General features: G+C 53.7%; 1 protein-coding gene across 2 annotated transcripts in view; it reads left to right on the forward strand.

The window, feature by feature from the left end:
• The window catches only part of sema3ab (sema domain, immunoglobulin domain (Ig), short basic domain, secreted, (semaphorin) 3Ab), a 35,344-nt gene extending 11,394 nt beyond the window's left edge, over positions 1 to 23,950 (forward strand). Inside the window, exons 3-17 of one of the 2 annotated variants that reach the window (XM_042335629.1) lie at positions 1,076 to 1,138; positions 4,496 to 4,615; positions 7,725 to 7,818; positions 9,098 to 9,217; positions 9,920 to 10,062; positions 11,834 to 11,948; positions 12,444 to 12,513; positions 12,939 to 13,083; positions 13,332 to 13,551; positions 15,955 to 16,046; positions 16,375 to 16,416; positions 16,754 to 16,911; positions 20,897 to 20,964; positions 22,461 to 22,606; positions 23,384 to 23,950. In XM_042335629.1, coding sequence (XP_042191563.1) covers positions 1,076 to 1,138; positions 4,496 to 4,615; positions 7,725 to 7,818; positions 9,098 to 9,217; positions 9,920 to 10,062; positions 11,834 to 11,948; positions 12,444 to 12,513; positions 12,939 to 13,083; positions 13,332 to 13,551; positions 15,955 to 16,046; positions 16,375 to 16,416; positions 16,754 to 16,911; positions 20,897 to 20,964; positions 22,461 to 22,606; positions 23,384 to 23,884 — 2,097 coding nt within the window. In that variant the 3' untranslated portion in view covers positions 23,885 to 23,950. The remainder of the gene's footprint in view (positions 1 to 1,075; positions 1,139 to 4,495; positions 4,616 to 7,724; positions 7,819 to 9,097; positions 9,218 to 9,919; positions 10,063 to 11,833; positions 11,949 to 12,443; positions 12,514 to 12,938; positions 13,084 to 13,331; positions 13,552 to 15,954; positions 16,047 to 16,374; positions 16,417 to 16,753; positions 16,912 to 20,896; positions 20,965 to 22,460; positions 22,607 to 23,383) is intronic. The other variant, XM_042335630.1, reaches the window with a different exon arrangement.
• The last annotated feature ends 347 nt before the right edge of the window (positions 23,951 to 24,297 follow it).

The raw sequence follows: 24,297 nt of genomic DNA on the forward strand, positions 1-24,297 counted from the left end.
GAATTGATTGATTGGGTCCTCTCGATCGCACGGTGAGGTCTCATCACTGAGCCACAGGAGATCCACGGGGTGCGGGTGGGTGGGTGGGTCGGGGGGTCGGGGGGGGATCAGTTCTTACAGCACGTCTGAAATCGCCAGTAAAGTGCTGTGTGTCCGTACTGTGTGCCAGGACTGGCTTGTGGCGGAGAATTCCACAGTCCACCCCCTCCGCCCACCCCGTCACCCCCTCCCCCTCCACCCCCCCACCCCCCGCCAGCTCAGATGCTGAAGCTATTATTACCCTGGGTCATTCTGGCCTGAATTTCAGTCGCAGTAAGGAAACCAGCCGGTGTCTGAGCTCTGAGTTACACTTGGCCTGGGCCATCCTGCGTTTGAGAGGTGATAAATCACCCAGTTCTTACCCAGTCCTGCCTTTGATGTCCTCAGACTGTTCCCCCACCCCCCACCCTTTCCCCACCGCCCCCCCCCCCCCACACCACCGGCTCGGAGGGAGAGAGCCACAACCCTGACTTCAAGACGTTATCACCTGGTTTGTATTATGACGTTTACACTGAGCTGAGGAACAGAGCTGATTAGCTTTCTCTCTCCGCCCTCCGGTCTGGGCTCAGTTGGTGTCTCATTCTCACCCCAGAGTCAGTGAGGTGTGAGCTCACAGCAATAATAATAATAATAATAATAATAATAATAATAACAATCCCTGCACTTGATATAGTGCTTTATCACGTCGTTGAGACGTCTCACTCCCTCACACCCCGTCTGTGCCCTGTTCGGGTGGACGTTAAAGATCCCGCTGTTGGGAAAAGAGAAGGGAAAAGTTTCTCTCTCTCTCTCTCTCTCTCGGTGTCCTGGCTGCCAATCCACCCCCCCCCACCCCTCAGATAAAATCGCTCGCTCACGCCACAGGTGTTTGCGAGGACGTTGCTGGGCACAAATTGTCTGCTGCGTTCGCCTACAAAAGACACAGTCACTACGCTTTACAGTAAAATCCTGCCAAGTGCTGTGAGGCCCCTGGAGGATGGGATGAGGTGAGGGGTGGAAAGCCAGGGGTCTGATATCTTTGTGTTTGACGTTTCAGATTCACTGGCCCCCGTCCCAGACCAGGAGAGACGAGTGTAAGTGGGCCGGGAAAGACCTAACGGTAAGACACCGCTCATCTCAGCAATCACACCGGGGGAAGAGGAGAGTCGAGAGGGGGAAGGGGGGAGACGTGTGTCAGACACTCGGCCGGTCACGGTGACGGGTTTCTGTGTGTGTGTCAGACACCCGGCTGGTCACGGTGACGGGTTTCCGTGGGTGTCAGACACCCGGCTGGTCACGGTGACGGGTTTCCGTGTGTGTCAGACACCCGGCTGGTCACGGTGACGGGTTTCCGCGTGTGTGTCAGACACCCGGCCGGTCACGGTGACGGGTTTCCGTGTGTGTGTCAGACACCTGGCCGGTCACGGTGACGGGTTTCCGTGTGTGTCAGACACCCGGCTGGTCACGGTGACGGGTTTCCGTGTGTGGGTGTCAGACGCCCGGCTGGTCACGGTGACAGTTTCCGTGTGTGTCAGACACCCGGCTGGTCACGGTGACGGGTTTCCGTGTGTGTGTCAGACGCCCGGCTGGTCACGGTGACAGGTTTCCGTGTGTGTCAGATACCCGGCCGGTCACGGTGACGGGTTTCCGAGTGTGTCAGACACCCGGTGACCAACACAGCAAAGCCCGGGGGCGAGGGCGAGGGCGAGAGAGGGATGGATGTGAATGAAGCAGGAAGCCATTGACGGAGCAGTATTTGTTCAGAGCCCTCCCTGCCCGGCTGCACTTCAAAAGGATCGGGTGTGCTTTATACAGCGTGTGTTTGGATAGCTCTATGAGCTGGAAAATAATTCTCTGGGATTGACAGAGATTGTCTTGCGACCGCAGCTACTGAGGGAACGCTCGGAGTGGGGGGAAGGGGCGGGGGGAGGTGGGGGGAGGAAGTGGGGCAGGAAGGGAGGGAGGGAGGGAGGCTCCATCCAAATGCTCCTCAAACTTGATTCAGAGAATTTAATGTCCTTTCGGTGCATTTTCTTGCCAAATGCTCCCCCTCTCTCTCTCTCTCTCTCTCTCTCCCCCACCCCTCCCCATGGGATGGGGGGGAACGCCTCAAAAGTGCTTCACGGGATACTCTGTAAAGTGGAGTGACTATATTTTTCCGGCCGAAACACAGCAGCCAAGTTGGGTGTCACAGGGTCCCACAGACAGTCCCTGGAGCGAGGGACCAAATTTTATTTTGGGGGAAGGGGGGAATTGTCGGCCAGGACACCGGGAGAGAGAGAGAGAGAGAGAGAGAGGGAGAGAGTCTCCTCTTTTCCCAAGCCGCGGAATCTTTAACATCCCCCTGAACAGGCAGACGGGGAGTGAGTGTTAACGTCTCATCCGACGCTGCAGAAGATTTCTCGCTCCCACCCGCACTCCCCACCCCCACTCCCCACCCCCCAGCCCTACCCTGGAGTGTCATCTTAGACTGCGAGCTCAGAGTGCTCTTAATCTGGGGCTCGAACCCACAGTGTTGAGTTAACTCGGGCTCGGAGGCGAGAGCGCAAAGTGACTGAGCCTCAGGCTGACACACTGAAGGTGATTGACAATTAACTCGGAGTGCGATCACACAGAGACCAAATGGCTGTCCCTCCTTCTCACCCAACCGGCTCCTGTGTAGAACATGTTGACACAGATGTGCTGTGTTGTTTTAAGCGGGTGAAGATCTCATGTCCGACGCTGGCAAATCACTCACCGACCTTATATTGGGGCCCAGGGGACATTTCTGTGTGTTACCTACTCAATCCTCTCCGCCCAACCCCTCAATAAACTCCAGGGTCCTCTCTGTCTCTCTCGTTCTCTGTCTCGTTCTCTCTCTTTCTCTCTCGGCTTTGGGTTCTTGTTCAGGAAAAAAAAAGGGGCTCCTTACAACGTCGTAAACGTTGTAAGAAGTAATACTTAGTAATAAGTAATAATCCTTACCACGCCTTTCACGTCAGCTGCACGTCTCAAAGCGCTTCAGGGGATTTCACTGTAAAAGTGTAAGGCGTAGTGACTGTGTGTTTTGTAGGCGAACGCAGCAGCCAAATTTGCCCACAGCGAGGTCCTCGCAAATATCCGTGAAGGAGAGGGAAACGGAAGAGGGGATAGAGAGAGGGGGATAGAGGGGTGTGGGAGAGGGGGATAGAGGGGTGGGGGAGAGGGGGATAGAGGGGTGGGGGAGAGGGGGATAGAGGGGTGGGGGAGAGGGGGATAGAGGGGTGGGGGAGAGGGGGATAGAGGGGTGGGGGAGAGGGGGATAGAGGAGGGAGATGTGTAGAGTATAAACACGGTCAGGTTGGGACAAATGGCGTTTTTGGGAACAATGTGTGAAATTGTTTGCGGAAATAAAGGAAGCAAATGGTTTTTTTTTGGGGGGAGGGGTTCCAAAGCCGGGAACGTGGTGTCTTTGAGGTGGTTGTTGTGTTAGCTGTGAGCGAGCGTGAGCTCACACCCACCCTGGGCTCTGACAGTGTGTCTCTGACCGGGTGCTCTGTGTCCAGGCCAGGCCAGGCCAGGCCAGGGGGAGCTGTACCGGACCACTCTCACAGCGAGACGGAAGCTTCTGGAATTCACAATGTCCCGCTGCGCAAAGAGAGAGACAAATTGGCAGGGGCGGTGGGTGAGGGAGAGAGGGTGGGGGGGCAGAGAGGGTGGGGGGGGGAGAGAGGGGGGGCGGGGGGAGCGAGGGTGGGGGGGAGCGAGGGTGGGTGGGTGGGGGAGAGAGGGTGGGTGGGGTGGGGTGGGGGAGAGGGTGGGGGGGTGGGGGAGAGAGGGGCCTGGGAGGGATGGAGGGAGGGGTGTGGGGATGGGTTGGGTGATGCCAGGGGTGGAATTTGGACAATATTGTTCGTGCGAAAACTTTCAGAAGTTTCTGGAACTAACGGATTTTTTTTTGTGTGTTTTCTCTCTCTTTCTGACTCGCTTTCTAATTCTCTTTCTCTCTCTCTTGTTTCTTTCTCCACTCCTCTCTATATTTTTCTCTTCTATATTTCTCTTTCTCTATTTCGTTCCTTCTTTCATTCCCTCTTTCGTTCCCTCTTTCGTTTCCTCTTTTGTTTCCTCTTTCGTTTCCTCTTTCTTTCTTTCTTTCTTTCTTTCTTTCTTTCTTTCTTTCTTTCTTTCTTTCTTTCTTTCTTTCTTTCTTTCTTTCTTTCTTTCTTTCTTTCTTTCTTTCTTTCTTTCTTTCTTTCTTTCTTTCTTTCTTTCTTTCTTTCTTTCTTTCTTTCTTTCCTTCCTTCCTTCCTTCCTTCCTTCCTTCTCTTTCGCTCTCATTCTCTGTCCACACATGTATTCATATTTCCTTATTTCTCTCTCCATTTCCCCCCTCTCTCTATTCCTCATATATATTAATATACTATATATATTTCAATCTTTATTCCTCCCTCTCCATTTCTCTTTCTCTCTATTTCTCTCTCTTTCTCCCTCTCTCTCTCTCGTTCCCCGTCTCACACAGAAGGAATGTGCCAACTATGTGCGGGTTCTGGAGTTCTATAACCACACTCACCTGTATGCCTGTGGGACGGGAGCCTTTCACCCAATCTGTGCCTACATCGAGATCGGTCACCAGTCACAGGTAACCTGAAACCTCCATTACCCTCCTCCCCCCTCGCTGGCTCCACCGGATACGCTGTAAAGTGAAGTGACTGTGTATTTGGTGTGTGACACACGGCAGGCAATTGCACAAACAGCCGTGGATTGAGTGACCTGATGGTTTTTTTGGGGGGGTGGTGGGTGAGGGTGGGGGGGGGGGGGGGATGGGTCATTACCCCTGTAACCGGTGGAGCCGGTGGATGAGAATGCCGAGGAGATTCCTGGTTGAGGAGACGGAATTCCGGTTTGGGAATACAGTAATTTGGCCGCGTGGTGTGTAGGTTGGGGGCTGCGCTCATTCCCTCGCAGACGCCAGGCCCACGGCTCAACAGAAGACTTGATCAGAGGCACCAGCCTCCTGCTGTGATTACTGCACAAACTGGGCTAATCACATTGAACCTTGGCACAGAACCACAGAAGCTCCACACTGCTCACCAGAGGGCGGTCATCGTCTGTGCTGGGGCTCGCTCCCCCACCGGAGCTCTCCGCTCTGACCCCCATTCCCCCTCTCTCTCTCTCTCCCCATCGTGTCTGTGCTGGGGTTCGCTCCCCCGCTGGAGCTCTCCGCTCTGACCCCCATTCGCCTGCTCTCTCCTCGTAACCTTTACGATAGTTTATCTTGGAAGTATTTACAGAACATTTGAATGTTTACAGCACAGGGGGAGGCCTTGTTTCAGTAAAACACATTTAATTTTTAGTGCGGAACATACAGCAACATAGCATTTCATAACGGCTGTCAGACACGCCATCCTTCAGATGATAATAATAATAATCATAATAATCCTTGCATGTGGAAAAGCACCTTATCAAGTCATTGAGACGTCTCAAAGCGATTCACAGGACGTACCGTAAAGTGAATTGACCGGATATTTTGTGGGCGAAACACGGCAGCCGATTGCACACAGCAGCGTCTCCACAAAATATAGTCATTCTGTGACTCACACAGTATCCTCTGTGAAGCGCTTTGAGGCGTCTCAGCAACACATGACAGTTACACCGCGCCCTTCACATCGGGAGGACGTCCCAAGGCGCTGGACAGTCAGTGCTCTGGACCCGAGCTGGGGGTTGGGATCAGGAGGGGGTGGAGGGCGTGGGGGGTGGGGGGGTAGGAGGGTGACCGAAGACGGAGCGGTCGAAGAGGAAGGTCTTGAGATGGGCCTTGAAGGAGGCGAGGGCGAGGCGAAGGGACTGTGGGATGAAGGTCCAAAGGGCGGGAGGCAGAGAGGCTGAAGGCTTGACCGCCGATGGTAGAGCGAGCCGGGCAGGGGGACATGGAGCGAGCAGGCGGGAGCCCGCTGAGCAGAGAGCGCGGACAGGACAGGTGTCAACGATATGATTATAATTATTATTATTAATTTTATTTTTCCGCCCGGGAATGGAGAGGAGAGGAGAGAGGGTGAACGAGCGAGAGAGCGAGTTTGAGGGTGAGCGGGCTCTGAAGTCTGACTCCGGGCAGAATATTGCCAGGGATGTTGAGACTCTCATTACAGTGACGTATGGAGCTCATTATTCTATTTCCTCGCAGATCCATTTCCTCCGCAAACCCAGATTGAACGAGTTACCAGACTATTTATTTTCTCAAACCCCGAAATATTCATCAACCTCCCCGCACATTTTTCCCTCTCATTGCATCTCTCTGTGTGGTAACACGGCAGATTCATGGCTATTTACACAGAGGGAAATGAGGCAGATAGGAACGTAGCAATCAAACTCACCCCCAACCCCCTCCCCTGCCCACCCCCCCCCACCCCCATAGCCCATCTGGTCAGCCCCAAATCAAATAAATAAGTTGTTTCATTTCCTCCTTCTGCACACCACACCGCTCTCTCTCTCTCTCTCTCTCCGACTCCCAGTCCAGGCTAATGCTCCAGTGTAGCACTGGGGGTGGGTGGGGGGGGGGAGCGATTTGCAGTATATTCTGTCTCGACGATGCGATAAGGCTATCAAATGCAAGGCTGTGTGTGGGGGGGGGGGGGGAGATGCTGCTGGGAGCAATTGGCTGCCGCGTTTCGCCTACAAAGCACACAGTCACTGCACTTTACAGCGTATCCTGTGAAGCGCTGTTGAGACGTCTCAACGACGTGATAAGGCGCTGTGTCAAATGCGGGGATTATTATTATTAACATCTCATCTAAAGACAGCGTTCTCTCTCTCTCTCTCCCCCAACCCCCACCCCCACACGGGCACGCACGCTCTTAATTAACCCGTTCAACAATTGTGACGCCTTAATCGATTCCCAGTTGTACTCTCCTCAAACGTTAAGGGGTGAAAGACAACCTTTAAGGCTGAGGCTGTGTGAGAGGTTTCGAAACCTCTTGAGGATTTGCTGAGATAGAAAAAGGCTGTCTTTCAATCCTCGGCTGAGGGCGGTGAGTTAAGGCATCGGCTATACATTACACCTGACATCCCAGCCAAATGTGATGAGAAGAGGATTGGTATCAGCCGAGCTCGGAGACAATTGGATTCAGTCACCGGGGACCTTGAGGTCAATAGTCTTTAACAGGAGCCAATTCTGCACCGCAATCGAAATGCCATCATTCCTGCCTGAATCCATCACTCAAGGTCGTTTCAGGCTCTCATATCTTACGGAGATGTGCTGCGCCACAGAGGCTTTGAGCCTGACGTCGGCATGTTTCACCCTATCCTGTAGCTCAGTGGTTAGAGCCCTCGCCTCGCAAGCCGGAGGACCTGGGTTTGATTTCAGGCCGGGTGGGGTGAAACCTTAGGCAAGGTTTCTTACTCACGTTCCGGGGATAATAATTCCCCACCCCCTCCCCCCCAAAAAAATTCAGTGGTCACTCAATCCACGACTGTTTGTGGGGACGCTGCTGTGCGCAATTGGCTGCCGCGTTTCGTCCACAAAATATACAGTCACCACAATTTGCAGTATATTCTGTGAAGCGCTTTCAACGTCTCGATGATGCGATAAGGCTATCGAATGCAAGGATTATTATTCATTATATTATATTCTGCCAATTCCCCCTCTTCCCCCCACCCATCCACCCCATGCATTTGTCCGATATATCAAAGGCAAGAATAATTATTATTATTACTTTTCCCCCCTCTCTCTCTCTCTCTCTCGCTGTTACTAGGACATTGTGTTCAGACTGGACACGGCTCACATAGAGAACGGTCGGGGTAAGAGCCCGTATGACCCAAAGCTGCTGACGACGTCTCTTTTAATAGGTGAGTGTCTGACACAGCGAAGTGTCATAGTGGAGTCTGACACCACAGTCCTGTATTACAGGGACTTGGTTTTAGAGGAAAGGTTTTCGGTGTTCCTTAGCTATCGTGGGAACATAGGAACAGTAGGAGGCCATTCAGCCCCTCGAGTCTGTTCCATCATTCCATTAGATCACGGCTGATCTGTATCTCAACTCCAATTACCCGCCTTTGCCCCGTACCCCCTGAACCCCTGACCTAACAAACATCTCCACCTCTGGCTCGAAAATGTGAATGGATCCACAGCCATAATCCACAGCCTTTTGGGGGAGGGAGAGGGTTCCAGACACCCACTGAGCCTTTGGGTGAAAAATTGCACCTGATTTCACTCCTAAATGCCCTGGCGCTAATTTTAAGGTGATGCCCAGTATGCCTTGATGATGATGATGATGATGATGATGATGTTGTTAAGATGATGCCTTGCTCTGGATTCCACTCTCCCCCCCCACCCCCCCTTCTCCGAACTGAGCCTGAAGATAAATGGCCCAGCAATAAAGTGCCTTGGAATCTGCTCCCAAATTCATTCCATTGAAATATGTTCCAATCATATCAAAGTCGCAATTTCTCATTTCCAGCCATTAATAATGGATATTCCCTCCTCCCCGTCGCTTTGCGTTTTGTAAAATATCCTTTTTAATCTTTTTGGCCCCGAATGGCAATGAATATATACATATATATTTTCTCGCTCGCTCTCTCTCTCTCGCTCTCGCTCCGCTCCCCCACTGCGTTTAATCGTTGAGTAATTAATCATTTGAAAAAATTAATAGGTGGATTTTAAATCATTTTTTATTAAAAAGGGATTGATTTGAAGTCTGCCTCGGCTCTCAACCACCAAGCACACAACCACACACTCTCTCTCTCTCTCTCTCACTTACTCGCTCCCTCCCTCCCACAACCCTCTAATCCCTTCCCCTCGTGTCTGCATTAATTTCCTCCTAAAAGCGTTGAAATTCTTTTAAATCGGACACTGATTTGGCAGAAGGTTGTGTGAGGGGTTTTGAGTTGCACCAACTGACACCAGTAAATATTCCTTTACCCAGAGGGGGTAATATGGTGGGAGACGGTGAGGTGGGATTTCTGGAGGGATGAGATCAGATGGGTTGAAGGGACTTCCTCACCCTGAAAGCGCTCTGGGACGCTATCCTGTGTGAAGGGCACTATATAAATGCAAGTTGTTGCCGTTGGTATGACCTCTGTTCTCTCCCCCAACCCCCCCACCACACACACACACACACACACACAGACGGGGAACTCTACGCTGGGACGGCTGCAGACTTTATGAGCCGGGATTACGCCATCTTCCGCACCCTCGGCCACCATCACCCCATCAGGACCGAGCAGCACGACTCCCGGTGGCTGAACGGTGAGTGGGCGAACACCGGGAACAGGTTTATTACTACTATCACGTTGTTGATATTGATGATGACGTTGGCGATGATGATGATGCTGGTGTTGATGATGCTGGTGGTGGTGATGGTGTTGATGATGCTGGTGATGATGATGATGATGATGAAGATGGTGCTGATGATGATGGTGTTGTTAATGATGATGGTGTTGTTGATGATGATGGTGATGATGGTGTTGATGATGATGGTGTTGATGATGATGGTGATGATGGTGTTGATGGTGTTGATGATGATGATGCTGATGATGATGGTGTTGTTGATGATGATGGTATTGATGATGATGATGGTGTTGATGATGATGATGGTATTGATGATGATGATGATGGTATTGATGATGACGATGATGGTGTTGATGATGATGGTGTTGATGATGATGGTGATGATGGAGTTGATGATGATGATGCTGGTGTTGGTGATGATGATGGTGTTGGTGATGGTGGTGGTGATGATGCTGTGTTGATGGTGTTGGTGATGATGATGATGATGATGGTGGTGGTGTTGATGATGATGGTGTTGATAATGATGGTGATGATGGTGTTGATGATGATGATGCTGGTGTTGGTGATGATGATGGTGGTGATGATACTGGTGATGATGATGACGGTGACGATGATGCTGACGTCCCTATAGTTTGATCTCCGCTGTCTCCTCTCGTGCAGAGCCGCGGTTTGTCCACGTGCAGCTCATCCCGGAGAGCGACAATCCGGAGGACGACAAAATATATTTCTTTTTCCGGGAAAACGCCTTGGACGGGGAGTATTCCGGAAAGGCAACGTACGCCAGGATCGGGCAGGTCTGCAAGGTGAGCCTCCGGGGGCCATCACAGCAATCAAATGTAAACTGTTGTTGTTGTTGTTGTTGGGAGAGAAAGGGATATATCTCACCCCACGATTCCGCGCCACCTTAAATATAGAGGCGCGACGGTGCCCTCAGACTGAGACCGGGTGGAATTCGAGTGGCTCCCGGCTTCTGGTGGCATCACCACCGTGTCTGGCTCAGGTATCTGTGTGGGTTTCGGGGGCTGAGTGGCGACTGCTGCTTCCAATTAGCGGGAGTCACGTTACAATCCGGTCTGTAACGCAGTCACATCCGCTTAATTACACTAAATCCGGCCCGTCGGTGCCCCAACGTCAGCCTCGGGCTCAGTCACCTGCCCCCTCTCTCTCGCCTCTCGCTCACCCACTTGTGTGGGTTAGTGCCCCCCCCCCCCCCCCACTCCCGCCCTTTGAGCTGCTGACGCTCCCAATGCCAATACTCCATCCTTAAACTTAATGAGACCTTAAACTTCCAAGGGGACAAAATGGCAGAATCGAGGCCAGGCCTCTCCTGGTCAGTTCCTGAGCCAAGAGGGTCTGCAGTGTTCCAGACAGCGCTCTCTCTCTCTCTCTCTCTCTCTCTCAATGGCCAAGCTATATGTGGGTTTAGATGGTTAGACTAGTTACCCCCCAACACACCCTCTGGGCTCTCACCCCACCCTCTCTCCCACCCCCCCGTAGCCTTGGCTCTTGCCAAACTGCACCTAATACTCTCCGGAATTAGGTAAGCAGGATGTGTCCCTCCGTGGGGGGAGAGAGAGAGAGAGAGAGAGAGAGAGAGAGCGCGGGTTCCATTCCAACAATCTCTGTCCGGCGTTGCCAGGTGTGGGATGGGAGGCCTGGAATATCCTCAGTTGGGTTTGGAGACTCTTGAGCAACGGTGATGGGTTTCCGTGTGTGCCGGACACCCGGATGACCTAAAAGAAATGGTCTTTGGCCAACTTTTACATTGCTGTGTTGTGATATCAGAGCGATCCTGTGTGCGTGGGGTGGGGGGGAGGGGTGGGGGGGGGGAGATGAACAGAGAATAATGTAGTGGAGATTTACAGTGGGCTGTTACTAATTACAGTTTCTGCTATAACGGGCACCACTGTACCATAAAACTACAGGAGAGGAAACGCATTGGAAGACTGAACCCCCACAACCTCTCCCTCCGCGCCTCTCCCCCCCCACTTCTCTCCCCCCCCCCCGACCTCCACTGAAGCTTTGAAGTCTCTCCTCGACTATCTGTTACCAGTTACTCTGTATGGGGGGAATTGTAAATTGCGGCGTTTACTCACGCTCAAACCTTGTATCAATCACAGTCATGATGTACGAACCCTCAGCATTTGTCCTGACCCCCTCCTCTTCCCCCCGCCCGCGCCCCCCTTGAAATTAACTCATGTGGATTATTGTAGCTCAGTGGTTAGAGTGCTCGCCTCACAAGCGAGAGGACCTGGGTTCGATTCCCAGGGCGAAACCTTAGGCTAGTTTCCTTACTGATCACACACACCCAACAGTGAGTAAGAACCCGGTTGTTAGTCGATTGGGGTATCGCTTTCTGGGGGTAATAAACCTTCCCAAGAAAATTGGCCGCTCAATCCTCGACTGTTTGTGGGACGCTGCTGCGTTCAATCGGCTGCCGCGTTTCGCCCGCAAGTCAATTCACTTTACAGTGTATCCTGTGAGGCTCTTTGAGTCGTCTCAACGACGTGATAAGGAGCTGTGTCGCATCCGAGGATTATTATCGTTAGTAATAAATCTTCTCCGTGTTGGCAGAATGACTTTGGAGGACACAGGAGTCTGGTCAATAAATGGGTGACCTTCTTGAAAGCCCGCTTGCTGTGTTCGGTACCGGGTCTCAATGGCATCGACACCCACTTCGACGAGCTCCGTAAGTACTGGAGGGGACCTGTGATGTGATCATTAACACGGGCGGCGGAAATTCACACACTCCCCAGCCTGCTGCAACTCCAGCACAATCTACAGTCCTGTAGCTCAGGGGTTAGAGCCCTCGCCTCGCAAGCGAGAGGACCCGGGTTTGATTCCAGAGCAGGGCCAAACCTTAGGCAAGTTTCCTCACTCCACACACACACACACACACACGCACACACGCGCCTCTGTTTACCGACTGTAAGCGGAACCCGGTTGTTAGTCGATTGGGGGATTGCTTTTCTGGGGGTAATAATCCCTCCAAAAAAATAATAATAATAGGTTGGTCACTCAATCCGCGGCTGGGACACTCTTGTGAGCAATTGGCACAGCAGCGTCCCACAAACAGTCGTCAATTATATTCTGCAAAGAGCTTTGAGATGTCTCGAGGACTTGATAAAGCTCTGTATCAAAATGCAAGGACTATTATTATTATTATTATCTGCTTGTCTCTCAGAGTCCGTGTACCTGATGAACTCCAAAGACCCGAAGAATCCTTTTATTTATGGCATCTTCACCACCTCCAGGTAACCACAGTCACCTGCCCCGACTCCCCCCTCTGCGCCCATCCTCACCCATCGCACCCGTTTCCGTTGGTGTGTTAGATGGAGGGTCCTGGAAGGAATTAGACGAGCGTGCGAGGGTGGAGGTGAGGGTGGGGGAGAGGATGCGGAGGGAACTGGGGCTTCACTGGAGTAGAGAGATGGACACGCAATGCGAGGAGATTGGGGGAAATGTGGTGGTGGGGGGGGCAGATAGTGGGGGGAGTTGTGGTGGTGCGGAAGTGAAAGGTGGGGCTATGTCGTGCGGAGATGTGGATGTGTGGGGAGGTGCTGAGAGTGGGGAAGGTCAGGGTGTGTGTGTGTGTGTGTGTGTGTGAGGGGGGGTGTTGTGTGTGGGCCAGGGGTGTGAGTTGGGGCGTTCCTGACCGTTAACTCCTCTCCTCCCGCAGTAACATTTTCCGAGGCTCTGCTGTGTGCATGTACAGCATGTCCGACATCAGGAGGGTTTTCCTGGGGCCCTTCGCTCACCGGGAGGGACCCACGTACCAGTGGGTGCCGTTTCAGGGTCGAGTGCCCTACCCACGGCCGGGCACGGTGAGTACATGGATCCTCACCCTCACCCAGTGCTGCCGAGACCTCCGCACACGGAACACCCCAACCCCCAGTGCTGCCAACACATCCCACCCGCTTAGGGTCACTTCCCCCCCCTCTCCCCCACCCCTGGATTGGGGGCGGTCATGCTCCCTCCGCTAGTGTCGCGGGTTACCCCGGGTGAGGGACGTTATGTATGATACGATGTGTTGATGTGACCGGCGTGACTGAGCCCTGGCCTGTGCTGACAGTGTCCCAGTAACACGTTCGGAGGCTTCCAGTCCACCAAGGACCTTCCCGACGACGTGATCACCTTCGCCCGGAGCCACCCAGCCATGTACAACTCGGTGCTGCCCATCAACAACCGGCCCATCATCATCAAGACTGACGTGGACTATCAGTTCACACAGATCGTGGTGGACAGAGTGGAGGCTGAGGACGGACAGTACAACGTCATGTTCATTGGCACAGGTAATACTTCCCCTCCCTCCCTCCCTCCCTCCCTCAACCCCAAGCCCTCCCCTCAATCCCAACCCCTCCCCCATGAAAGACACGGGTAAAGCTCCCCCACCCCAACCCCATCAGGTAACCTCATCTCCTCCTCCTACCCCTCCTCTCCCCGTCAACCCCTCCTCTCCCCATCCCATCATAGGTACAGGTAATCTAACCTCATCCACCACTCACTACCCCTCATCCCACATCGCCCTTCCCCACAAAGTACACAGTCACTTCAGTTTACAGTATATCCTGTGAAGCGCTTTGAGACGACACAAATGCAAGGATTATTGTTATTATCGGAGGCCCATGTAACCTCATCCTAACCCTAACCTTAACCACCCCCGACCCCCAGCTCTCTCTCCATCACTCCCCATCCCATCCACACATCCCTCCCGCCACCCCAGAGCTGGAGACAGTATCTCTCTCTCTCTGTTTATCTCTCTCTCTCACTCTCTGGTTGTCTCTCTGTTAGTTCTCTCCGTGTTTCTATCGTTTCTATCGTCTTGTCGTTTTTCTCGATCACTCTCTTTCTCTGTTTATCTCTCTCTCTCTCTCTCTCTCTTGCTTTCTCTCTCTCTCCGTATCTTTCTCTCTCTACACGTGTGGGTGGGAGGCCTGGAAATCTCAGCTTGGTTTAGAGACTCTTAAGCACAGTGAGCGGCTTTCCGCATGTGCCGGACACCCGGCTGACCAAAAAAAAAACACATCTAACCCTCTCTCTTTCTGTCTATCTTTCCCCCTCTCTCTCTCTTTCTGTATCTTCCACTCTACATCTCTCTGTCTCTCTACCTTTTTCTCTGTGTGTGTGTTTCTGTCTCTCTTTCACTCTCGAGCATGAGTTTGGCTCAGTGCCAGCTATCTGATTAGTTCTGTTGACCCCTGTCCCCCCTCACTACCTTCCGCACCCCCCCCCCCCCTCCCGTCCCCCCCCCCCCCTCCCACCATCGCCAGAACCAGAGAAGTATCTGTTTTCAGCCCAGCGTTAAAAATCCAATTTGGGAGCCCAATCCTCGCTGCCTTTCGGGAGATTAGGGCAAGTGGCAGAAAGCTTTCCATTCTGTACCGAGCCAAGCGGAACCAGCGAGGGCGAGCATTAGCTCTGTGATCTCGCCCAGATGTTTCCTACAGCAGCACGTTTCATGTTTCAGCTGCGATCTCAATGTCTGCCCCACAACCAAAAGCTTTCTGTTCTCTCCAACCTACTTTTTTTTTTTTTTCGGTGGGTGGGCGGGGAGATAAGGGAGGGGTGGGAGGGGTGGGTGGGGGGGGGGCTTTTTTTTTTTAACCTGACCCTAAAATTCAGCATTAACGACAATAATGCAGTGACGATCCCTCCCGTTTGATACAGCGCCACATCGCGTCGTCGAGACGTCTCAAAGCGCTTCACGGGATTCACTGTAAAGGCTGACACCGGATCCCGAGGGACGGGGCTTTATTCCGCAGCGAATTTGCCACATGGGCGAATGGAATGATTTAACAGCGCAAAACTTCCATGGAATCTCAGTCGGGGGGTGGGGGCACATTTTAAGCATTGAGAATTCTTCCGCACGGCTCTTAATTTTTAAGGACTCCCCAGTGGTGGGGGTGTGGGGTGGGGGTGGGGTGTGGGGAGTGGAAATACCTTCCAGATTAATCCCGGTTTGAGGAATTTCCTGGCGCCACCTTAAATATTAAGACTTTCGGAGCGCCTGAATGCCCACCTGCTCTGAGCGTAGAATTGCCACCCCCCCACCACCCCCCCAAAAACAAATGGTAGACATACCCCCCCCCTCCCCACCCCGATACAAGTTTTGATTCGCTTCGTGGGGACATCGCTGTGCGCAAATCAGCTACCCACGACCACACACAGTCACTACGCTTCACAGTACAATCCTGCGAAGCACACTCAGACGTCCCTCCTGATGTGATAAGGCGCTGAATAATAATAATACTAATGATACTCCCATTTGATACAGTGCCCCATCACGTCGTCGAGAAGACGTCTCAAAGCGCTTCACAGGATACACTGTAGAGTGAATTGATTGCACATTTTGTGGGCGAAACGCGGCAGCCAATTGCGCACAACAGCGTCCCCGCAAACAGCCGTGGATTGAGTGACCAAATATATGATAATATTTTTTGAGAGATTATCCCCAGAAAGAGATCCGCCAATACGACTTGCAACCTACTTTCTGGTGGTAAACAGAGGCGTGTGTGTGTGTGGGGGAGTGAGGAAACTCGCCCAACATTTCGCCCTGACCCGGGAATCGAACCCAGGTCCTCGCGCTTGTGAGGCGAGCGCTCTAACCACTGAGCTATGGGGGCCGCACCACAGAGTAACGGTGAGGGAGTAGTGTTGAGAGGAACGACGTTGACGTGTGATTTCATCCCTCACAGACGTGGGCACGGTGCTGAAGGTGGTGTCAATCCCCAGGGAGACTTGGAGAGACCTTGAGGAGGTCCTGTTGGAGGAAGTGGCCGTGTTGAGGGTGAGCTTTCGCCCCCCCCCCCCCCCCCCCCTAATTCCCCCCCCCCTTCCCGAGCTTCACCTCACTGCTCCGTCCGCACTCCTCCCCCCACTCAAGTTTATGCTAACCCTCCCCTCTCCCCCTCTCCCGTGCCCTCTCCCAGAAAGTGTGAGAATGCAATGGATGGTTCAATACTGACAGAGCAGCTGAGGTCTTTCCCCCAAAATCCCTCTCACCCCCACACCCCCTCTTTGAACACAGGGCCCCCCTGCCCGCGCCCCCCCCCCCAATACAGGGGTCTCTGATTGCTGTGCGAGCGTTAGCTATGTTCAATGCCTTTGTCTTGCAGGACCCGATTCCCATCACCACACTGAAGATCTCCACCAAACAGGTAGGAACTGGGGACACCAGCCGACCACATAGAACTATATCCTACACCCCCACTTACAACCACACGGTCACAAAGTCGACCCAATGTGGTGGGGGAGGGGGGTGGGGGTGGTGAGTGAGGTATTGGGGTCTCCTCGGAGCTGAACTGGCCCCAAGGTGACATATTTGGTAAGGGAATGTGGGGAATCGAGCCCAGCCCTCCGCGACAGGACTTTGTGAACACACCTTTGTAGAGTCTGTGTAAAGGCGGTTGGGAGGGAGGTTGGGACCTATCCGGGCGGTCACTCTCTCACTCCCTCCCTCTCTTGTCTCTCTCTGTGTCTCTCTCATTGCCACAGCAACAGTTGTACCTGGGATCGTCGGCGGGGGTCTCGCAACTCCCCCTGCACCGCTGTGACGTGTACGGCCGGGCCTGCGCCGAGTGCTGCCTCGCGCGAGACCCTTACTGTGCCTGGGACGGCTTCTCCTGCTCCAGATACTTCCCCACCGCCAAGAGGTCAGAGCCGCCATAACAACATCCAACCAACCACCGCTGGCATTTACACAGCGCCCCCCCACCCCTCCGCAGAACAGTTTGGCCCAAAGCCGCCATCTCACAGTCCCCGCCATTGGAATCTTCTCAACCTTTGTGCCAAGATCGGGGTGGGGGGGGGGGGAGAGAGGGAGATGGGAGAGAATCGGGGGCCAAAAGCGATGGATAAACATATTTCTGTGGGCTGTTTAGGTGGTTGGCAGGTCAAGGTGTGAGTGACTGACTGACTGACTGACTGAGTGAGTGAGTGGACAGGTGGGAGCTGATAACCAAGAGCCGGAGAACAGCAGGTGAGGTAATTAGGCCTTAGGGTCAGTCCCCCCCCCCCCCCCCCACCCCCCCAGCCTGGCTCAGTCAGTCACGCTCAGGGGTCAGAGGAAATGAGTTCAACCTCCTTGCCCCCACCATCCCCAGGTGTTGGACTGTTTAAGCTCACAGTTCCTTTGGACGAGAGCAAGAGAAGAAGGTGGGGGTAGTTTCATGCTCTCTCTCTCTCTCTCTCTCTCTTCCTCCCACCCCCCCGGTATCCTGGCCGACAAATCGGCCGTTCACTTAACTCACGCGGCTGTTTGGGGGCAGGGCTTTGCCGTGCAAAATGGCTGCCGTGTTCGCCTACGAGAGATACACAGTCACTACGCTTGACAGCGTGTTATGACGCCGAGTTCCTGCCGGGGATCGAAGCTGGGTCCACTCGCTTGCTTGAGGGACGGGCGGGCAGATCGCTGCCCTACCGGACCCCGCGGTTATCTAATTCATGTGTCTTTCTGCAGATATGGGCAACTTGTGCCCCTGTTGCAGTGCTGATTGCCCCCCCACCCACCCCCCCCCCACAACTCCCACCCCCAGGCCCCCACCTCCCCCCACGTATAGTAGAATTCCACTGTATTGATCGGTCTTCCAGAACGCGAGTAAAGTCATCACAAAACCACAAGCCATCACCCAAACTGATCCCCACCAGCTGCCCCGTTGAGTTTGTGTCTGATTATTTCTCCGTACAAGTTGAAACAGATTCCTGAAGCTTTTTAAAAGAAACCCCCCCCCCGCCCCCCCCTGTGGTTTTCAGCTCCAAAATTACAGCGTTCATTATCCCGCGTTTCAATAAAAAGTTTTGTTTTGTCAACAGGTGTCAGCCCCGGGGCTTGTCTCGCTCTCTCTCTCTCTCTCGCTCTCTCCCCCCCTCTCACCTCTTGGAGCAGTAGGTTGTGGATTCGTACCCTCTCCCGCCTTCCCCTCTCCCCAGGCGGTGGGCTTTGAGCTCACAGTCTAGGCTGATTCCCCCCCCCTCCCCCCACTCCCCCAGCACGATTCTGTGCTGGGGGAACATAGCATCGCAGGAGGAGGCCATTCAGCCCCTTGAGCCTGTTCCTCCATTCGTTTCAGCTCCAACTGGGAGAAAGCTGACTTGTCACATGAGACGTTAAGCCTCATCCTCTCCCCGTCTGGGCCCTGTTCAGCCTCGTGTTAAAGATCCCGCGGAGATGTGGGGGGACAAGAGAAGGGTTCGGGGGAGTGTTGGGACCTTCTCTTCCCCGGCCGCCCCCCAGGCCAAGTTGCTCATTCACCGTAAGGCTGTTTGGTTCCCGTTCCCCGACACGTTGACCTCAAGATCCTCGCCCTCGCCCACAAAACACCTCTACACTGGCTGCCGCGCCTAGCCCGCAAAATACACAGTCACTCCATTTTACAGCGTATCCTGTGAAGCGTATCCTTTGAGACGTCCCAGTGACGTGATAAGGCGCGACATCAAGTGCGAGGATTATTATGATTACTTTGGTCCCTCCCTCCCTTCACTCATCTCCCTCGGTCTCCGGAAACCTGTCCCGGAACGCTGTGCCGGGCCCACCTCCCGACAGCATTCCAAAGGACATATCCATCCCCACATCTAATAAGTAAATCCATTTAATTATAAGCTGCCAGTTCCTGTTCCAAAGCCTTTGTAGTTGCTCACTCCAGCACCTGTGCCGGTCTCTGTGTGTTCAGCGTTCCCACCCGGATCCATCGCCCTCTCTCCGCCCCCCCCCCCTCCCGCGCGTCCGCTCCCCCTTCTCTCTCTCTCTCTCTCTCTTCCTCTTTTGAAGATCAAAGGATCAAAAGTTCTCAATAGCAGAGAGATCGCATTCAAACCTTCCTTGTGTTAAATAATGTGTGTTGGATATGTACCGGCAGGTGGCACGGACACACTCACACACACACAGTCACGCACACAGTCACACACAAACTCACACAGTCACACAACCACACACACAAACTCACACAGTCACACAACCACACACGCACACAGTCACTCACAGTCACACACAGTCACACACAAACTCACACAGTCACACAACCACACACACACACACAAACTCACAGTCACACACAGTCACACACAAACTCACACAGTCACACACAAACTCACAGTCACACACAGTCACACACAAACTCACACAGTCACACAACCACACACACAAACTCACACAGTCACACAACCACACACGCACACAGTCACTCACAGTCACACACAGTCACACACAAACTCACACAGTCACACAACCACACACACACACACAAACTCACAGTCACACACAGTCACACACAAATTCACACAGTCACTCACAGTCACACACAAACTCACACACTCACACACAGTCAAACAAACACTCACTGTCACACACAGTCACACACAAACTCACAGTCACTCACACACAAACTCACACAGTCACTCACAGTCACAGTCACACGCATACTCATGGTCACGCAGTCACACACACAGTCACACATACACTCATAGTCAGTCACACACACTCATACTTACACACTCATACTCACACCCACACGCACACACACTCGCATACAGTCACAGTCACACACTCACTACAGATGTGTCAGCCTTCCTCTGTCGCTCGCATTCACACTTAAACAAGTAATAAGTTTCACCTCACAAGTGAGAGGACCCGGGTTCGATTCCCGGGCGGGGAATCCTTAGACAAGTTTCCTTACTACACACTCCACCAAGCAATAAGTCGGAAGCTGGTCGTTGGCTGATTGGTGGGCGGCTTTTCCGGGGGATAAAAATCCCTCAAAAACAAATTGGGCCATTCAATCCACGACTCTTTGTGTAGACACTGCCGGGCACAATTAATTGGCTGCCGTGTTTCACCCACAAAATACACGGTTAATCTACTTTACAGTATATTCTGTGAAGAGCTTTGAGACGTCTCAATGACATGATAAGACCCTGTATCAAATGGGAGGGGTGGGCGGGGGGGGGGGGGCGGAGGGGGGGGGAGGCAACAGGAGAAAGGCAGACATCAAACAGATGGCAGTCACTCTGCGGTTTCCAGATGTGTGGGAGTTGTGTGTTCCATTGGTCAGTACAACGTTCCCAAATCCCCTTCCCCCAGCGTTTGAAGAGTGGAGGCGATTCCACATATTCCCCCCCACCCCCAACCCTCACCCCCACCTCACCTGCACTTTACACAGATGAAAGTTCAGGAAAGGAAGGTGCTTTTATTTGGTGTTTTTTACGATTTCCTCCCCCGCCAGTCCCCCGGTCTAAATTGCCTGGTTCCACAGCTGTGGAGAGACGGGAGACTATCACCAGACCTGTGCAGTCCTGTAGCTCAGGGGTTAGAGCCCTCTCCTCGCAAGCGAGAGGACCCGGGTTTGATTCCCGGGCAGCGGGAAACATTGGGCAAGTTTCCACACACACACACACACACCTGTTTACCAGCAGTCAGTAGGACCGCGGTTGTTAGTCGATTAGCCGATCGTTTTCCGGGGGTAACAGTCCCTCCCCATAAGAAAAAAAAGTTGGTGACTCAATCCACGACTGTTTGCGGGGTGGGGGGGGTGTGGGGGTACGGTGCATCCTGTGAAGCGCTTTGAGACGTCTCGACCATGAGATAAGGCGCTGTGTCAAACGCGAGGATTATTGTTAATATTAATTATTATGGTGTGGTTTCAGGCGAACCAGAAGGCAGGACATCAGGAACGGTGACCCTCTCACTCAATGCTCCGATCAACAGCACAATGGTAAGGAAGCTCCTTGGATGGATCCATTCGATCCACAGGTTGAACAGTGGGGATGAGGCAAATTGATTGTCGGCCACCAGGGGGCAGCGCACGCCCTCCATGATGAGTGCCCCTCCAGCCTGGCTCAGTGGTAGCGCTCTCCCTCGCTCTCTCGCTCGCTCTCCCGGTGTCCTGGCCAACAATCCCCAGATACAATTGCTCCTTCACTCCATTGCTGTCAGTGGGGACGTGGCTGTATCAAATGTAAGGATTGTTGGTATAACACACAGTCACTACACTCTGCAGTGTATCCTGTGAAGCGCTCTGAGACGTCTCGAAGGCGTGATGAGACGCTGTGTCAATTATTATTATTATTGTTGTAAGGTTGGGTGCTTCGCCGTGGGTTTGTTCCCTGGGTTAATGGATACAGCCACTGATATGGAGGTGTGTGCTGCCCCCTGGTGGACGAGTTTCGGGGCAGCAGTTTTACCAGGAACGCCGCAAATCTTGGAGGCGAGGTGGTTCAGAGTGAGATCAGGAGATGTTTCATACGGTTGGGGAGGGGGAAGGTGGGGGGTGTAGGGAGGTGCATGTGCCCCAGACACCCCCAGCAACTGAACCATTAATAATAACAATAATCATTGCATTTGATATGGCAATTCATCACATTGTTGAGACGTCTCAAAGGGCCGACCAGTCACTGGGGGCCGGGAATCCTGTTGAGCCAAAGCCCTAACTGACGGGGAGGGTGGTCCTAGCTGGACAAGCAGCGGGATGGGGTTAAGCGACCCCCGCCAGGCAGTAATAAACTGGTGGGACAGGTCGGACGATGGGCTGAATGGCCTCCACCTGCTCCTGAATTACCTGGAGGGTGTATTTATTTTTTAATTAACTGTTGTCAACGAACAAAGAATGCATCGTGTTGCTGCAGTCAGCCACACACCGCGTGCACCAGGGAGGGGGCCCGGGCGGCCATCGCTGGGGGGGGCTGAGAGGGCGGTGGGGAGGGGCTGTCAAAGTGTTCCCAGAGCTGTCGCATGTAATAAAAGCTTACACTTCGCGCACAGACACACACACACACATGCACATACATACACGCACACATGCATCGACACGCACACGCGCACACACTCAGTGGATTGTTTATACCAAAGAACTGTCCTCCGCGCGAAAGAGAGAGAGAGAGAGAAAGATCTGTGTCTTTTGTCCCTCACCCTCTGTCGCTCGCGCTCTAATTTTTTCCCTCTGTCGGTCTCTCTCGCCCTTTCTCTGGTTCCCTCGGACACTCTGTCCCTCTTTTTTTCTCATTCTCTCTCTGTCTCTCTCTCTCTCTGTATGGCTCTTTCACTCGATTTCTCTGACACGCGCTCTCTCTCTCTCACTCTCAAAACCGTCATCTCTCACTCACTCTCTCTCTGTGACAAACTCTGTCACTCTCTTGCCCCCCCCACCCCACCCCACCTCTCTCTCCCTCTCTCTCTCTCTCTCTCGCACTCTCTGACGCTCTCTCCCCACAGATAATCTACACGAGCACGAGGACCTGGAGGAGAAGGTGATCTACGGGGTTGAGAACAGCACCACGTTCCTGGAATGTGTTCCCAAATCCCAGAGAGCTCTGGTTTACTGGCAGTTCCAGAGACACAACGAGGAGCACAAGCAGGAGGTAACGACAGACTCTCACGGTCCGCTTGTCCCCCTCTGCCTTCCCGGCAACTAACAGCCCAGCTGTACCGTTTCCGAGCCCCCACGGCGGGGAGGCTTTGAGCTCACGGTCCGCTCTGCGTTGTCTGTCGCTCAATTGTCCGCCGCGTTTCGCCCACAAAACACACGGTCCCCGGACTTTACAGTGAAACCCTGTTGTGGATGTTCTTGATGCGGTTGATGTTAATATCAGTGATAATCATAATGATGATAATCTTTGCATTCGACACAGCGCCCGATCACATCGTCAGGACGTCCATCTCAAAGCGCTTCACAAATTATACTGTAAAGAGCAGCGACTGTGTATTTTGGGGGCGAAAGGCGGCAGCCGATTGCGCACAGCGCCGTTCCCCCCCCCACCCCCCCCAAACACTGGTGGATCGAGTGACCACTTTATTTAGGGGATTGTTGACCAGGACATTGGAAATCCACCCGTTGGACCAACCTCGTGTATATTGATCTTGTTGTTGTTTGCTGTGACACTGACACTCTCTCTCCCTCCCTCGCTCTCCCTCCATCCCACCCTGTCTCCTTCCCTCTCTCTTCCTCCCTCCTGGTATCCCTCCCTCTCTCTCCTTCCTTCCATCCCTCCCTGTCTCCTTCCCTCTCTCTCTCTCCCTCCCTCTCGCCCTCCCTGTCTCCCTCCCCCTCTCTCCTTGTCTCCCCCCATCTCTCTCCCTCCCTCCCTCTCTCCCTCCCACCCTCCCTCCCTCCCTCTCTCCCCCCCTCCCCTGTGTAGGTGGCGGCTGACGAGCGGGTGCTGGGTACGGAGCAGGGGCTGCTGTTGCGGAGGCTGGAGCGGGGGGACGGGGGGACGTACACCTGCCAGACGGTGGAGCACGGCTACATGCAGACGGTGCTGAGCCTGACCCTGGAGGTGATCGACGCCGAGCACCTGGGGGAGCTGCTCCACAGGGAGACGGACGGGGAGCTCGGGGGAGGGGGGGCTCGGGCCAGGGGGGGCCACGGATTAGCGGCCCCCCACCCCCCCAGCCACAAGGTGTGGTACAGAGACTTCCTGCAGCTCATCAACCACCCCAACCTCAACACCATGGATGAACTGTGCGAGCAGGTGTGGCGGAGAGAGAGGAGACAGCGGAAGCAGCGACCCCCACACGCCAGCGCACACGCACACGCCAACCCACACGGAACCGGCAACAAATGGAAGCACTTGCAGGAGAGCAAGAAAGGGAGGAACCGACGGACGCACGAGAATGAGAGAGCGCCACGGAGTGTCTAACTGTCAACTAAACCCCCTCCTCATCTCCCTCCCCCTCCCTCTCCCTCCCTCACACCCCATCATCTCCTCACCGGCTCCTGGCCTCACACACACTCCTCTCTCACTCTCTCTCCAACCCCCCCCCACCCCCCCACCCCACCTCCTCAATGCCAGTGTGTGTGTGTGTGTGTGCGAGTGTGGGGGTGAGGGAGGGTGAGGGTGAGGGTAAGGGTGGGGGGGAAATCAGTCGTTGAACCACGACGCTGCATTATGTTCATGTTTACAATTATACAGGCTGCTCAAACCCTCCCCCCTCTACACCTCCCCCCACCCCCCCACCGCTGTACAATACGATCGCTAGACACTTCCTGGATCCCACACTCCCCCTCGCCCCCCCACCCCCAACCCCACCCCATCTTGTTTGACACTCGCTC

Source organism: Callorhinchus milii, unplaced genomic scaffold (assembly GCF_018977255.1).
Source record: "Callorhinchus milii isolate IMCB2004 unplaced genomic scaffold, IMCB_Cmil_1.0 Scaffold5, whole genome shotgun sequence".
NCBI classification, from domain to species: domain Eukaryota; kingdom Metazoa; phylum Chordata; class Chondrichthyes; order Chimaeriformes; family Callorhinchidae; genus Callorhinchus; species Callorhinchus milii.